General features: G+C 50.4%; 3 protein-coding genes across 3 annotated transcripts; 1 reads left to right on the forward strand and 2 right to left on the reverse strand.

Annotated features, from left to right (window-relative positions):
• The first annotated feature begins 1,290 nt into the window (after positions 1-1,290).
• LOC128722142 (uncharacterized) lies at positions 1,291-12,449 on the forward strand. Its single transcript, XM_053815980.1, has 7 exons — positions 1,291-1,842; positions 1,907-2,256; positions 2,331-2,417; positions 2,486-2,586; positions 2,679-3,009; positions 3,095-6,849; positions 6,901-12,449. The coding sequence occupies exons 1-7, from the start codon at positions 1,291-1,293 to the stop codon at positions 11,091-11,093; spliced, it is 9,369 nt and encodes a 3,122-aa protein (XP_053671955.1). The 3' UTR covers positions 11,094-12,449.
• A 136-nt stretch (positions 12,450-12,585) lies between these two features.
• On the reverse strand, positions 12,586-14,049 carry LOC128730610 (methyltransferase-like protein 17, mitochondrial). Its single transcript, XM_053823687.1, has 3 exons — positions 13,123-14,049; positions 12,761-13,041; positions 12,586-12,691 (listed from the first exon to the last, which is right to left on the reverse strand). The coding sequence occupies exons 1-3, from the start codon at positions 14,047-14,049 to the stop codon at positions 12,586-12,588; spliced, it is 1,314 nt and encodes a 437-aa protein (XP_053679662.1).
• Positions 14,050-14,846: 797 nt separating this feature from the next.
• LOC128730630 (uncharacterized) lies at positions 14,847-15,947 on the reverse strand. Its single transcript, XM_053823710.1, has 4 exons — positions 15,761-15,947; positions 15,386-15,517; positions 15,052-15,313; positions 14,847-14,991 (listed from the first exon to the last, which is right to left on the reverse strand). Exons 1-4 carry the CDS (start codon positions 15,945-15,947, stop codon positions 14,847-14,849), a joined length of 726 nt encoding a protein of 241 aa, XP_053679685.1.
• Between the last annotated feature and the right edge of the window lie 16 nt (positions 15,948-15,963).

Here is a 15,963-nt window from a genome sequence, read left to right on the forward strand (position 1 = left end):
TCTAAACACACCAGCAAACTGTAATCCCTCAGACTAAAATGCTGCACGCACCCTATTTTCATTTTACTTTGTGCATAAGAAACTGGCCATTTTATTGAAAGGGTTTTGAAAGTAGCCTAGCGGGAAGCGGTGACGCATCGTGCGAGTGAAAAAACGTAACTGCTGGGTTTGATCGGATCGCTCGGCGTCGCATGTCCGTACTTGCGCGATTTTCTGGCGAATTGACGGAATCCTTTAGCGTTTTCGCAGTGCGCTACCCTAAGGAAAAGCGAACAGATTGGGCGCGAGAAAGTGATGAACATGTATATAAATATTCCAGTGTGCTGCCTGACCCGGTTACCAAGTGATGTGACAGCGAACGCGTTCTTGACGCTTCTGTTTTGAGCGGATTCGTAGAATATCTTGCGTTCGGCCGCGGTCGACGTTGGCGGCCACGGCAGCGACGGTCCGGAGCGGAACTTGCAGCCACCGTACAAGCGCCCAAGCGAGCGTGTAAATACGCCAAAGCTTGCCTGCTTGCCAGTGCGTAGGAATACGCACGTACGTAGCGACAGCGTTCATCGAAAAGGTTAGTCTTCCCAACGGCTGGTCATCTCATCCCAGAACATCCGTGCTGCATTGCCGATGATAATGTGTAATTAAAACAATTTGTTATTAAAAAAGACAATCAAAATGGCCGCCGCGAAGTGTTGCAAATTCCGGAATCTATGTGTCCGATCAGTGAATTAGCATAGTGTTATTTGCAATTCTGGTCGGTGCGGTAATACGCGTTTATGCTACCCTAATAATCGTCATCGGCCACGGTGAGAATCTATTTTTGCCCCCGAGGAGCAGCAAGCGGCGGTTAATTGGCCGTGCGCTTTTGCGATGGCAAACGAGGAAATTCGCGTGTGTAGTGGCGATCGACGGGTTTTTGCACGGTGGTGTTGGTGATGGTACGGTGCGCTGTGCAGTGCAGCACCACTCGCGGAGGCTCTTCCTTCCTACCGGTGGCTCACTTCCTTTGCATTTTTGACAAACATTATTTTACGTTTTAATTTTGGATACCCCGCGCGGCCTACCTCCGCGCCCGCTCGTCGTCGGATACGTGCGAATGTGTGTTTGCTGATGGTGTATCATTAAAGTGGCGACGTGCAAGTGCCCGTGTGTGTGTTCTGGCAATGTTTACTATGATTCATTAATTCTAGATGCACCTGCGATACTGCGTTGCACCGGCGGAAGTTATTACAGTAACACTTTTTTCCCCATTTCCTATCGCGTTTGCTTGGGCAGTGCTCGTAATCGAAGAAAATGCGTGAAAATCCCGATGACGTGAGCCCGCAAGTATGGAAAGAGTGGATCCTGGAGGCGATACGACGAATCCGGTTCCAAAAGCAGCGGCCTAGCATTCAGCGCATTTGTCAGGCCATCGGCAGTCATCACAAGTTCCACGAGGACATCGTGGCGGAAAAGTTGGAGGAAGCGGTGGAGGCCGGATCAGTGCTGAAGGTGTACAACAAGGGACTGCATTCGTACAAGGCGCCAACCTCAACCCAGCGGCGTGTGATCAACGTCACGAACGAAAGCAACCTCTCCCGGTTGGTGGCGAAAGCCGTTCGGGATTTGGGCGAGTTCGATGGGTCCTCGCAGAAGTCGATCGAAAATTATGTACAGCAGACGAACAACCTGCACATATCTACCGACACCGACTACAAAAACGTCATCCGCAACTCGATCCGCATCGCCCTCGGCGAGGATACGATAATGCAGGAGGGACGGTTGTACAAACCCGGGCCCGTTTTCAAGCCCATCGGGAAGCGGAAGTCGACGTCTCCCAAAAAGCGAGGCGGCAAGCATTTAGATGTACGTATGGCCAGCGATCGTTGCCCGATCCGAGCGATGGTACTGATGAATTTCCTTTTTTTAGCGCTCCGTCGAGGGAAACATATGCGTCGTGTGTCAGGAAGCGGAAAACAACGGGTCTGATGATGAAGGTGAACCGCTTACTGTGTGTAGCAGTTGTGGTGCTGGTTTGCACGACAGCTGCGCGATCGGACATGGTAGCAGGACCGTGACACTATCACGCCTACTGGAGATGGGCAACGTTTGGCACTGCGAGGAGTGTAAGGTGTGCGATGCGTGCTCGAATCAGGATGACGACGAAGATGGCGTTAAAGGTGTTTGTTTGTTGGATTGCTGGAGCTGTAAGAAACATTTTCACCTTTCCTGCCTCAATCCGCCACTATCCGAGATGAAGAAGTGCAAATCCGCCTGGAGGTAACGATCGAAAGCATTATGCATCTCCTCAGACGGTCAGGCGCTTAATTGTGTTTTTGTTGCTTGCGTTTCAGATGTACCGATTGTTTAAATCAATCTAGGGATAGCGACCGAAAATCCGGTATAATGCGGCCAGTCTCCAGCGACAAGAAACGGAAGAGGTGCGTAATTATCTGCACCCCTTGAATGCATTTGAGCGGCGATTTAACGCATTACATTTATTGAACAGGTTGCTCACTGGCGAAAAAGATTCAAAGGGGAGCTTAGAAGCCATCTGTCTACCAGTACCTTACAAAAATCCTTACGATTCAGCCAATGAGGATGCGATTGGTATGTACATTTATCGTGTAGACCAAATGGATGACATGCAGCATTCCAAAGAAATACTCCTTCACCTTCTCGTTTCATGTTCCATTGTACAGAAAAACAAACCCTTCCCGAAGGTGTTACGGCGCAAGATGCCGAGCTGTACAAGTATGTTCGTGATCAGTCAACCAAGATCGTCGTCGGCGTGTCGAAAGTGAATAAACAACATAACAACAACAATAGCGAGCGCGCAAGGCATTTTTCTCCCGATCGACCCAGTCACCATAGCAGCAATCACCAGCATCATTCTCAGACCGCGAATAGTATTCTTCAGCATTCTCCATCGAAACTTATGGCAGCGCAGGATCGTTGTCCGGCAGCGATTGAGTTTGGCAAGTTTGAAATCGAAACGTGGTATTCAAGCCCCTTTCCGCAGGAATACGCAAGGTACGTGCGCGACTTTTGTGGATTCATTTCATCATTCATTAATATACATTTGGTTATTTTCTCTTTCTTTTTTTGATTCAATTAGGCTACCTAAATTATTTTTGTGTGAATTTTGTTTAAAGTATACCAAAAGTAAGGCGGTTCTTCAACGGCATCAAGATAAATGCTCCTGGCGTAACCCTCCGGGGACGGAGATCTATCGACACGATGGCGTATCCGTGTTCGAAGTGGATGGAAATGCGAACAAAATTTACTGTCAGAATCTGTGCCTCCTGGCGAAGCTTTTTCTCGATCACAAAACTCTCTACTACGATGTGGAACCGTTTCTGTTTTACGTGTTGACGCGTTACGATCGTAAGGGCTACCATCTGGTAGGGTACTTCTCGAAGGAAAAGCACTGCCAGCAAAAGTACAACGTGTCGTGCATCATGACGATGCCGCAGTACCAGCGACAAGGCTATGGTCGGTTTCTGATTGACTTCAGCTACCTCCTCAGCCGAGAAGAAGGCCAACCGGGGACACCGGAGAAACCACTGTCCGATCTCGGGCGGGTGTCATACTATGCTTATTGGAAATCTACCGTGTTGAACTACCTCTACGACCATAGGCGGCGCTCGGAGGAGGCAGGAACCGGATCGCGAATGTCCTTTTCGTTGCAGCAGATCTCGCATGAAACCGGCATGGTTATTCCGGACGTTGTTCTAGCGCTTCAGCTGCTGTCGTTCATCAAGTATCGTAAAATTGATCGTGGAGGTGGTTTTAAAGTATACCAGCCTTTAATTTGCATCGACTGGCGGCTGGTCGAGAAGCAACACGAGCGTATGGTTCGATCCCGAGCGCGACTTGCGATCGAGAAGGAATGTTTACGGTGGACACCGCTGTTTCTGTCTACAACCGCATCGTTCTCGGAGGTGGATGGCAGTATTATACCAATGGATGTTAGCGAGTTGGGTACCGGGGCTGTTGCATCGTCCCAGGGTCTGTGTCCAGTTAGTCCCAAGCAAGAAGATGAATCGGAACCGGAAGAAGAAGTACAAACCAAGGCGGCCCGAAATACATCTGCCAGAGCAATTGAGAGTGTGGCTCCCTCACAACAGCAGAATCAAAGGGGAGAAAGTGCCAGAAGAAGAAAACGTGGTGCAGAAGGGTTATTGTTGATACCCGAAGCGGCCACACCGGCTAGTACTAGTGGAGGTTCGACGCGTAACAAAAACCTCGTAACACCTGCACAAGAGGAGCAGTCAGATGATGAAGAAACGGCAATCTCCAGTATATCTGCGCGGAATCCCATCTCATCAATGACAGGTGGGCGTAAGCGAGCACGTGGTGTTCAGGAAAAAGAAACAACGAAATCGGGAGGTCGGAACACTTTCGAAAGGTTACGTAAACGACGTCGGCTGGATTCGGAAGATACACAGGAAGAAAAGCCTACCGGTTTCAACAATCTAGTAAAAGATTCTTCTCCTGTCTCGTCACGGGGCATCGGGCTAAGGAGAAAGCGTCTTAACATGGGACTTTCTGACTCCGAGCCGGAAGTGGAATCCGAACGAACGCGTGCCAGTGAACAAAGAGCAAAATCGGTGAAACCTACCGGAGATGATGCGGTGAACGGTACTTTCAGTCATAATCATAGCGTTTCGGGAAGCAGGACCAACAGTGCCGTAGAACATTCATCCTCACCAGCTGTCAATACGAAACGAGCATCCAATTCCGGCATGCGAAACTCGAAACGTCTGGCCAATAGTCCGGCAAGCACTATGGAAAGTGAGGAAACTGAGCAGCCGAGTTTGGCTGGAGAAAAATCTAAACCCTTTCGAAACACTTCGGCGGCAGGATCAGCGAGACAAAAACAACATCAAACGATCGATCCGATACCACCTGCCGGTTCCTCCTCGTCATCAACACCGGCCACTACGCAATCGCATGCTAAGAAAGATTCGACCGCTTCAACCGGAAGTGGAGGAACTGGCTCGAGCAGCAGTAAAATGCGTCACAAGCCATCACCTACCGCTGGCGGGCGTCATAAAAAACGGCAAAGTAAAAAGCCTGTTGCCCCGGTTGCGGACGCAAGTGAGGATTATTCGTCGGGTGAAGCTGATGACGAAATGGAGGAGGAAAACCGTAGCGTTCCGGCTCCGCCCGCTGCGGCCACAGGTCAGAAGAAATCTCCTTCTAAATCGTCCTGCCCGGAAACCGCGGTAGTAAAAAGTAATGAGATAACCTCTCCACCGAAATCATCTCCTCGGTTACGCGATCAGTCTGCAAGTCCTGTTGGGAAATCTCAGAAAAATGACACTATTAAAAGCAAGGTCCTGGAAAGACGTTCGAAAGAAAACGTTGGAAAAAGTGCCTCCGTTTCTGTGGATGCATTCGATACCATGGCAAACACAAAGCATTCAAAAGGCACCAGTGGCGTTCAGCAGAAGACCCAGCAGAATACTGCCAGTGCGCAAGAGGAAACCGGTAGCAATAAGCCGCAAACGGATCACAATCCGGTACAGGGCTCCGGTGTAGTGGGATGCACTGCAAAGCAAGATGGCCTGGCGGTCTCCAATCGAGCGTTAGCAGAAGAAAATTCCGTCATCAGCAAGCCCTTGCAATCGAGTAACATTGAGCAAAAGGAGGACAATCCCAACAAGAGCGAACAAAACGAGGGTGTCATCTTGCAAGCGCCTTCGTCCGCATCAGTCACTCCGGAGAAAGAAAACAGTCGTTCAAAATCTAACACGGACTCTTCTCAAATCAAGCCACCCCCGAAGGCAGCTGAGGTAACGAAAAAGTTGTCTAGCAGTGGCGTTATTAATGAAACACCGCTCCTGAACGGGATGGAGATTAATGAGAAAATCTCTGTGATAACGGAATCAAAAAACTGTTTGTCGGCGAATGATTCGACGTCGTTGGTGCAAACGCAAGGAGATGTAACCGATGCTTCAAAGGCGAGTAGTGGTGATAATTCAGCTGCTAATGTAGCTGGCAAGAAGGTGTCTGCTGAGAAGAAATCGTTAGCAGCCACTGGAGTAACAGGCGAGGCACAGTCAATCGATGGAAAGCAGTCCTCGTCTCTTCCAGAGCTCACACAGGAAGCTGACAGTACAAAGCGTTCGTTGGTTGTGGACCATTCCTCGAACGGGAGTATTTGTGCCACCAGCACTAGCAATACGGCGAGTGTGTTGAAGATAAATGAAAACTACGATAAGCATCATCAACACCATCATCAACTTTACGCCGAGTCCCGGAACCGGCCAAAGGTGATCGTCGATGGGCTGACGAACGCAAACGAATGCAAACCAAAAGAAGGCTCGATGGCTGACGGATCGAACACAACTGATGTTATCAGGTCTAGGGAGGAGAAAATTGGAACCGCTCTCGTTGGGGAAGTCAACACGTGTTCGGTGGAGCAAACGAAGTATTCTTCATCGGCCAAAGTGTCATCCGTTGGTGGCACCGATATGGGCATTATTCAACAAACGCATTCAATCGTACCGCCTGTGAACAACAGTAGCAACATGGCAAATTCTAGCTCCTCCACTAACGTCCACGAGATGGCGATGCACAAGAAAAAGTTTATGAAAACTATGGACTGTGCAAATGATATGCAACAAGGATCCCAGCCGAAATCGGCACTCTCAACGGACGCTACCTTTACTACATGTTCGACCATTTCGGGTGAAACGTTGGATCAATCTGTGATCAAGCAGAACGACGAAGTAACGGGGTCGAAAGTGACGAGCTACACCCACAACAATAACAACAACAGCAGCAACATTAACAGTAGTAATAGCAACAGCAGTGCGAATGTGCCTGTTCCGCAAGCCTCGCCAGCTGAAGATCAAACCAATGGCGGCATAGGTGTTGGTTATGCGAAGACATCTATCGTTAGTGACCAGCCAGGATCAATGATGCCTGGTGACGTTAAGAAAGAAAAGTCACCAACGAAAGCAAGCAACACCAACTCGTCAGCGGTACCGAGCGTTCCGTTGTCGAAGGGCGCAAAAAACGACTCCCACAAAACTGCATCTCACGGCGGTAGTACAAAAGGATCTGACGAATCCACCAGTAGGATAAACAACACAATAACATCGTGCGCAACGGCTGTAGTGACCAGCGCAAGTGTTGCTTTTAACCACCAGCAGGATGGCAAGCGAACCACAACGGAATCAAACTCGGCTACAGGATTCGGTGAATCTAAACAGGATCAAAAGCGTTCGAAAGATAAATCCGGTTTCGGCAGTAGCCCTGCCCCGAATAGTGCTAGTGGAACCGTAACTCCAACAAGCTTGTCGGAGGATAGCACAGTGATGCCGAAATCCAATCGAAGCAACTCGACTACATCCTCGACTATGGAGCAGCCATCAGGAAAGCGGTCAGGTTCGGTTTCTTCGACCTCTTCATCCTCTTCGGGACCGACGATAGCTGCTGCTGTCGGGAAAAGCGAGTATCTTGCGGTGACCTCATCCATTGCCACGATGACATCAACGGCAACCGTCACTTCAAATTCGAAACGCTCGGAATCGAATGCCCGCAAAGAGGCGGTTAAGAACAATGCTTCTTCGTACGGAAGCAATGCGCATGGTGCCAACAGTAGCAGCAATAGCAGCAACTCGCTGAATCATATCAAAGCAGTTCAACCGGATAATCTCCATCAGCACCATCATCACCATCAACAGCAACCACAGCATCAACAGCACGCGCTGCAACACGCGCAGCAACACCAGCAGCATCCACAAGCGCATCAGCAACAGCATCCACATCAGCAGCAGCAACCACAGTACCACATGGGTGGTGGAGGTGTTGGTGCTGTTCCGATGCAAGGATCGAGCGTCTCCAGTGGCATGGCAGGTTCCGCAGTTCCGGGTAACATTCCCGTGAGCTCTACGCCCCCTGCAAGTTCAGGAGTAGCTGGAAATGTACACAGCGGAAGCATGATGATTTCCCCGAGTCCAGCTCTAGGACCTACCGGAGGGAATAGCAAATCAACCACACCAGATTACGGTGGTGGCAACACGCTGATGGGTATGAACAATTCATCCTCCTGCCGGACGGACAAACATGCAGCCAAACACTCGATGCACGATCCGAAAACGACGATAGATCTGAATAAGGTGCCGACTCAGTTTCCGGGCATCAATCAGCTGCCTAGCTACGCGCCGTCTCAATACTGGCAGCTGGATCCGTACTACCATCAGAGCTACAATTTGTCGCATCTGGACACGGGAAATCAAAAGTCCCCGAACAAGTTCCATCTCGATTTGGCAACCAGCATGGCCTACGGAAGCTTCCCGTCGAATTTGTACCCTCCGTTCCAGCACCAGGAGCAGCAGTATCAACAAGTGCCCCCGGCTGCTGCTACCCCGTCGTATCAGCCTAAGGAACGAAACAACGGAAAATCTGACCGTAAAGGTGTGAATGCTGGAAACGGTGGCAGTGAGCAGACGGGTGGAACGTCCTCTGCGTCTTCTTCTTCGTCTGGCACGAGTAAGCACGGTAAATCGTCCTCCAAATCGTCCTCAAATGCTGCAGCAGCCGCAGCTGATGATGCCAGCAAGTTCAAGGCGAACAATGCAGCAGACATCCACCACCTATCGCAACATTCCTCTCAGCAACAGCAGCAGCAACAACAGCAGCAGCAACAACAACACCAACAGCAACAGCAGCAACTTTGTCCCTCTCCGTACGATACGGGACTGTTGTGTTCAAAAACGAATCAATATCATCACCTGTCCTCGGCTCAATTGGTGCAACATCCGCATCAGCTCTCGCAACAGCATCACCAGCAACAGCAGCAACAGCACCAACATCACCAGCACCAGCAGCAACAACAGCAGCAGCAGCAACATCACCAACATCATCAACAGCAACACCAGCAGCAACAGCACGCGCAGCAACACAAAACAATCCAAAAAAGCAAAACCGACTCCGGTAACAAGCTGTCCGATTCATCTTGCATGGTGGCCGGTGCAGCCAAATCGTCCCCTTCGGTATCGGATCCGGCGGCCGGATGTCACGCATCTGTTCAGCAGCAAACAATGCATCTGATGGCGACTGCAGCGGCTCAAAAGGCGGCCGCATTCCAAACCGAGCCAGATCTCCATGGGGATGGAACGCCGGGAAGTGGTTCGCAGACGGACATGAAGCAAGGCGGTGCTCCCGGAGCGGGTGGTGATCATTCCATCGGTGTGTACACACCCGAATCGACGACCTCAAACTCGGTGCAAAGTCTGCACCAGTACGGTCAGTGCGATATCGACGTGAGCCAGTTGGGGTTGGAATCGCCGGCAAGCATAGCGAGCGATGTGACGTCGCAAAACTCGGCCGATGCCATCCGACCACCGAGCGTTGTGTCCCAGCACGGTAACTCCATCGGTGGTCCTTACTCGGACTGTTCCGTACATCAGCAACAGCAGTTGCAACAACAGCAGCATCAAACACAGATGCACATGGCGATGCATACGCACGTGCCGGAAACTAGTCCACAGCACCCGCCCCAGCAGATGACAATAATTTCCAACAATGGCGGAGGTGCTGGAGGTGCGGGAGCTGGCGCACCCAACGGTGGTAACAATCGCGGTAAACAACATCCAGCGCAACAGCAGCAGCACCTAGCCCAGCAGCAGCAAATTGCACACGCCGGAAGCAGTAGTACGGGTCGATCGCAACGATCGTCCACACCGAAGGTGAGTCGAAATACGCCTACGCCTGGGTCACAGCAGCAGCGGCATCAAAACCGAACGACACCACCCGTGGTAAGCAACGTGATCCAGCCGATCGTAAGCCCTGGACATCATCAGCAGCAGCAGCAACAACACCAGCAGCAGCAGCAGCAGCAGCAAGCGGCGATGCAGGCGGCTTCGATGAATCAGCAGCAACAGCATCAACAGCAGCTGGCTCTACAGCAACAGATGCACCAAACATACGGTGCCATCACGGGTCAGCCGCTGAATCACCAGGTGCACAGTCAGAACATGCATCAGACCGCGGCAGGTGGTGGTTATCTTGGTCCTCAGCTTGGGTTGGCCAGTCAAGCACCGCCTTACCCACAATCACCGACCTCGTACGGCAGCGTAATTCAGCATCGCATGTCGAACAATCACACCCCGGCCAGTCTGCACAGTCCACATCAGCGCCTGGGTGCGTCACCCGTGTCATCCTGCGCTGTCTCGTCAGCCAACAACTTCTACGTCCAGCAGCAACAGCAGCAGCAATCGGGTGGTGTAACCCATCCGGGTTCACACACGCCAATTCCGCAAGCACCAACACCTGCACCAACACCGACACCAACTCCGACACCGCAGCTGGAATCCTGCCAGGGTGGACCACCAGGAAGCGCCCAGCAGCTGCAGCAACAACAGCAGGGACCACAATTGTCGTGTCTCTCGAAGCTGCAGCAGCTTACGACAAATGTGGACATCTGCAACTCACCGGTTACGCCACCACCGTCCGCTCACCATGTTCCCCACCCACACGGTGGTCCACCTGGCGGTCCGGGTGGAAGTGCGGGTGGTGCGAGTGGAGGCAGCGCAAACGCCGTCGTTGCACCCGGTGGAGGATCCGGTGCCGGTAGTCACATGGTGGCGGCGCAGAACGTGGTTCGCAACATTTCCACCCCACCAGCGTCGATCCATTCGGCACAAATGTCCACCATCAACTACCACAAGTACTACCAGAGTAACATGAACATGCCGACGATCGCACAGAATGCTGTCACGGCTGCGGCAGTGGCCGGTGCCGCTCGAAGGAACGCTGCAGCCGTAGCTGCTTCGTCCGCGCAGATCCAGCATATGGCCGCGGCAGCCAACCGGTCCAGCAGTGTCAGCCCCAACGTGGCCATCAGCACGAACCTGATGTCCCCGTACGGTTCGCTTAATGGATATCGCATGACGACGGCGGCCCAGTCACCCGGTACTGGCGGCTACATCGGTAACCCGGCGGCCGGATTCATCCAAAACCCGGCCCAACTCGGTCCGGTGCAGATGGGCGTGATGAACATGCAGTCGCAGTATCAGGACCCGAGTGCCATCCAGCGTGCGCAGCAAAATTCCATGTATTCGTCTTACTCGGCCTATCTGCCCGCCATGAGGCGCTAAACGGGGCACTCGATCGGGGTCCGCTCTTTGCACATAGTAGGTTAGCAAAAGCCGATTTTACCAAGAGGACAACGCCCAATAGAAAGGGCCAACGCCTCCGTGCGAGGCTGCGCTGAGAGGATTGACCGACGGTGGTTGCGGCATCTACGGGAAGAGAATGCGCAAAAGGGGGGACACGACTGCGCCCGCGCCTTACGAGAATCGCGTCTCGCGGAACGTTTGCCATCATTTACGCTAGTTTACTCCTTTTCGCCATCACCACGCCGTGCGTGTGGCGTTTTGCACGTATTTTATTTCATAGTACAGTCAGCTGCAGAGTTGTTTCGCTTGCAGCAGGATTCTGCTGCGCAGCCACGTTGAAAGCAAAGGTTTTGATCACCGCACACCGCGTTCGGTTTGTTGGATATTACGGACGGAAGGAACGCGTGCAGTTGTTTATTTGCGCTTTATGGACACATACCCGGTCCTGCAAGACCAAGGTTCGTTGTGTTACTTCTCTTGATCCCGATGTAAGCATGCGTTGTTAGGGGGTTGTAGGTTTAATGAGCCGGATGCCCCGGAAAACAATAGTCACCCCATATCGAATGGAACCCATTTTAGGCGTGCGCGTAAATTAAGTTTAACCATAGCAAAGAAACAAAACAAAAAACAAACAAAAAAAGAAATGTACTAGATAGAGAGATTGTGGAAGAAAACGGACAGTCGCAGTGTAATCAAAGTGGGCTTGTAATTATAGAAGAAAGCGCGCTATCTCGATTCTCATATTCGGCATATTCATATTGTTGCGTCATCTGATAGGTACGTGTCACGTTCTTTTTTAATCATTATTATCATTATTTAGTTATATATATACATTGAGGAGAGAAGAGTGCTCAAATTCGCATTTACCCACAGATGGGTTTTTAAAAACGAAAAGACACGAACGAGACATCGATCGCTCGCTCTCGGTAACGTACAACGTCTCGCGTCTCTCGCTCCAGTGGTTAAGTTAGACGTCTCGGCATTGTGGCCCACTTCCAGGACAAGCTGCGGCCAGTTGGTGCAGCCTGGTCGGAAGGGTCGACAGTGTTTCGTGTGTTAGGATATAGGTGGGAGGACGGGTGTGTCGCTTCTCAGCATTCTAGTGTCGCTTTCATTCGGAAGGGCGCCCCTCGGTTAAGTTACGGTACGTGCGCGAGAAAGAAAACGCCGCCATCAGAGAGTGCAGCAGTGTACCGGAATTCAGTAGTAATGCAATTGTAACAAATCGTAGACGCGCTAATGGTGTACTAGAAGGCGATAACTAAATTTTACACACACCACACCATACACACACACCTGTTGTTTGAAAAGTATAATAAACAAACAAAAATCTACACACCATTCATGGAGTGTGAATTTTCTTGATCAGGGGAAGGATCATCAGAAAGAATAATGGGGGTTATTTTAAGATAAATACTGCAACTTTATTGCCCTAATAACATCTTTCGACCGCGAACAATTATCCGTTTGGTTAGACGTCTTCGATCGGTTGTTCTTCCTTTTTGGTGTCCTGCCATCGGATGTGCATGGGCAAGAGGTCTCCCCATCGGCTCGCTTTTGCGCAACGGTGCACGATCCTGTGGAGAAAGTGCGCAAATGGCTATACTAACAAGAGCAAAAAATCCTGCGTTGCGTCCTAGACTTACTGGCCATGTTTGGAGGTGGTAAAGGTGACATCCCGTAGTTTGCCATCCGCAGAGCACACGTGGCACACGCAGTGCTTCGACCGTACGGCAGTCGGACGAACGAGACGCGGATAGCCCTGCATGCTATCGGTGGGGTTCTTCCGGTACACGAGATACGAGTAATGGATAGATCCGTACGGTTGCCCATCACTGACGGGGAAGTTTCGCGTGTAAGTGGCCTCGAAGTTGCAGGGTGTCCCGTCATCTTTTACTATCCGTGGACATGCCAGACTGTGGGGGCACTGTGGGTAGAAATTGGCAGGGCATTAGCTATTGCGGTGGGTGTTTGTCGATCAGAAATTGTCTTGCGGACAGCACATTACCGGAGCGAAGAGGTGTGATTCCGATGTGTCATGGTTCCGGCGGATGTGATTTCGGATACCGTCCAATAGCTGAAAGCCCGCATTTGAGCCCTGTTCCACCAACACGAGGTATTTGTCGAACGTGCTGTACAGCTGATCAATCACCTCGTACAATCGCTTCCGGGACGGTTGATCGAATAGTGAAAACGCACTCAGCACGACATCGAACTTACGATCGGGATTGGCAGGCAGAAACTGCCGGTAGAACACGTTACGCACCGTGGTCGCCTTGTTAGGGTCACCCTGCCGCAGGACGAGCTCGGCCAAATCGTTCATGTGGCGCGATTTGTCCACCGACAAGATCTCGAACAAATGTTCGCGCCAAAATTGCACCGCAGCCCACGTTCCGGTGCCGACTCCGGCCCCAAAGTCGAGGAAACTGCGAGGCCGCAGATCCGGATCGCGCTGGCTGATTTCGGTAAGGATGCGCATCAACACGGCGTACTCGGCATCCGAGCGGCCAATCAGTTGTGTGAGGCAACTGTACTCGTCGTGCATATCGAAGACGGAAGAAGGTTGTCGACGAGCAGTGGGAGGTATTCTTTCGTCAGATCCACCCTCGCCACGAGGTCCAGCTACTGTTGGTTGCGGATACCATTTGCGCGATCGCACGCAGTTGTTTAGCCGCTGACCATCGGTGATTAAACTTTTGAGCGGGAAGTCCTTGGAACATTTCAGCATCGCCTCGTGTATCTCCGGCGGGATGGCCGTATTGTTGCACTTGATGCGGCCTCGGTGCTTACGAGGTTTTAACCCGTTTTGTGTAATCTCATGCTCCGTGACTGTATCGAGTTCACACTTTACGTTGGTGGTGTAGCTCCGATGTCCGAAGGCGGTCAAACATAAACGCGCAAATTTGTTGCCAAACATCCTATCACACTGTGCCATGGTACTCCTGAACATGCTCATTGCTGATTTTTTCGATGCACTACAAAGAAACACGTGTTGTTATTCACAGGTACTTATGATGATCAAAATTAGGGTGCCTTAGCTTTAAATAGTTTCATTCTACATACCTTGAAATGCTCCTTGCACTTGTAAAGTTGACTGTACTTTCAAAATAGTTTCAGTTATCAGTAAGCTAGTACATAAAATAGACCTCCGGCCGGTAACAAACATAAACAATCATCAAATTACATTGTCTACCGGCATGTGAAATTCTCAAGACAAGATGTTAAGTGCTGATGCCTTTAGTGCTGTAGCTTTACTGCCTTGATGCTGTAAACGATTCTTATCAAATAATCTATATTTCTGTATCAAGTAATTGCTCAACAAATTGCACTTTTTACTGCACTTACTGTTACAAGCAATGCAGTTCTCATGTAACCTTCGGTACATATTCGCATTTTGCTTTTTTTGTGTACACGGCTGTAACCTTTTGAGAAACGTCAACTTGTTTGCGCCATCTGTCATTTGAATTTTGAAATCTTCAATTGCGTTGCCGTTTATCTTCTTTTCAATAAAAGATTGTAAAACTAGTGTAGTTTACTAAACATAAGAAAGCCTCTGCATTTCCATAAAAATTTCATATAACATTTTGTCACAGGAATCTAACACATCTGAAAAGAAAACTGTCTACCTTTGTGGGCAACCTCGAAACAGTTAGTAAGTATAAGTTATGCGTTGAAAAATAATTTATTTAAGATCTCTAACAATGGGATGAACTCATATAGCACAACACCATTTTATACAACGGCTTCGTCGTAGTCCTCAATGTCATCACCGGAATCAATTTCAGCCTCGAGCGATGGATTAACGGATCCTCCGATTTGTTCGCCTGGTTTCAAAATTTTCACTCCCTTATCGCCTATCCGCAGGCAGTTGAACGATCTACAAAACAAATATACGGTCAGATAATTCTCGCCGTTTCCACCCGCTTTCAATTTCAACCTCGAAAACAGCTCGTATCCCTCGAAGTTGCCATTCATCTCCATGCACACGTGCATGTTACGCCCCACGAAGTACACGTCGTAGAAGTTGGCGCAAACCTCAATAAAGTCCAACCGTGGAGGATGCACACAGATCGGTTTCGGGTTCTTGCCACTGATGCGGTTCTTCGTCAGCACGCGATTGTTGAAAATCATACGAAACTCGAAGGCAAAGTCCTCAGGGATGTACGTTAGATTCGCGCAACCGTTCATGCTGAAGACGCCTGAAATGCGAGAATCTTCAGTTTGAAAAAAAAAACGCCACCAATCGAACAGCATTGCGCTGATCTTCTCACCCAGACAACAGCTGCAGACACCACTTAAACACCTGCAGGGGCTGGAAGGTCCAAAAGGTGCTGCTGGAAGCGCTGGCAGCTGTTTACCCTCAATTCCTGCATCCGTCTTTGCTATCTTCCTCTCGCTCAGGGCTTTGGGAAGGATGGTAAATGAACCAATGATTCAGTGAAAAAACACCCTTTAGGATAGACTCATTTTTTAGGTCTTTTTAGGAGGCTTATGCAAGGCAAGCTGAGTAAGCACAATGGATTTCCCAAAACACAACCGGACCCCGGTTCCCTTTCATGCCAACCGCCGTGAGTCACATCAGCTGCTGATGGTTATGCAAAACTGGTTTTAGCGGTGTGAAACGGCCCCTAAAACCCGCTACTTACACCGCAGAACAGCCCGCAACTCAACCGCCGACGAGGGTTGCCACTTTTTCGAAAGGTACACCGTTTCCGGAGTTCCCAAGCGGTCGTCTTCTAGAATAGCACCTCCAGCAGGACACAGCACGTCCAGCACAAGGACCAGCAACACTGGCCACAAGCAACCCAGGACCATAAACACGCGACTCGCCATAACCGCCCAAGTCGAA

Source organism: Anopheles nili, chromosome 2 (genome assembly GCF_943737925.1).
Source record: "Anopheles nili chromosome 2, idAnoNiliSN_F5_01, whole genome shotgun sequence".
NCBI classification, from domain to species: Eukaryota; Metazoa; Arthropoda; class Insecta; order Diptera; family Culicidae; genus Anopheles; species Anopheles nili.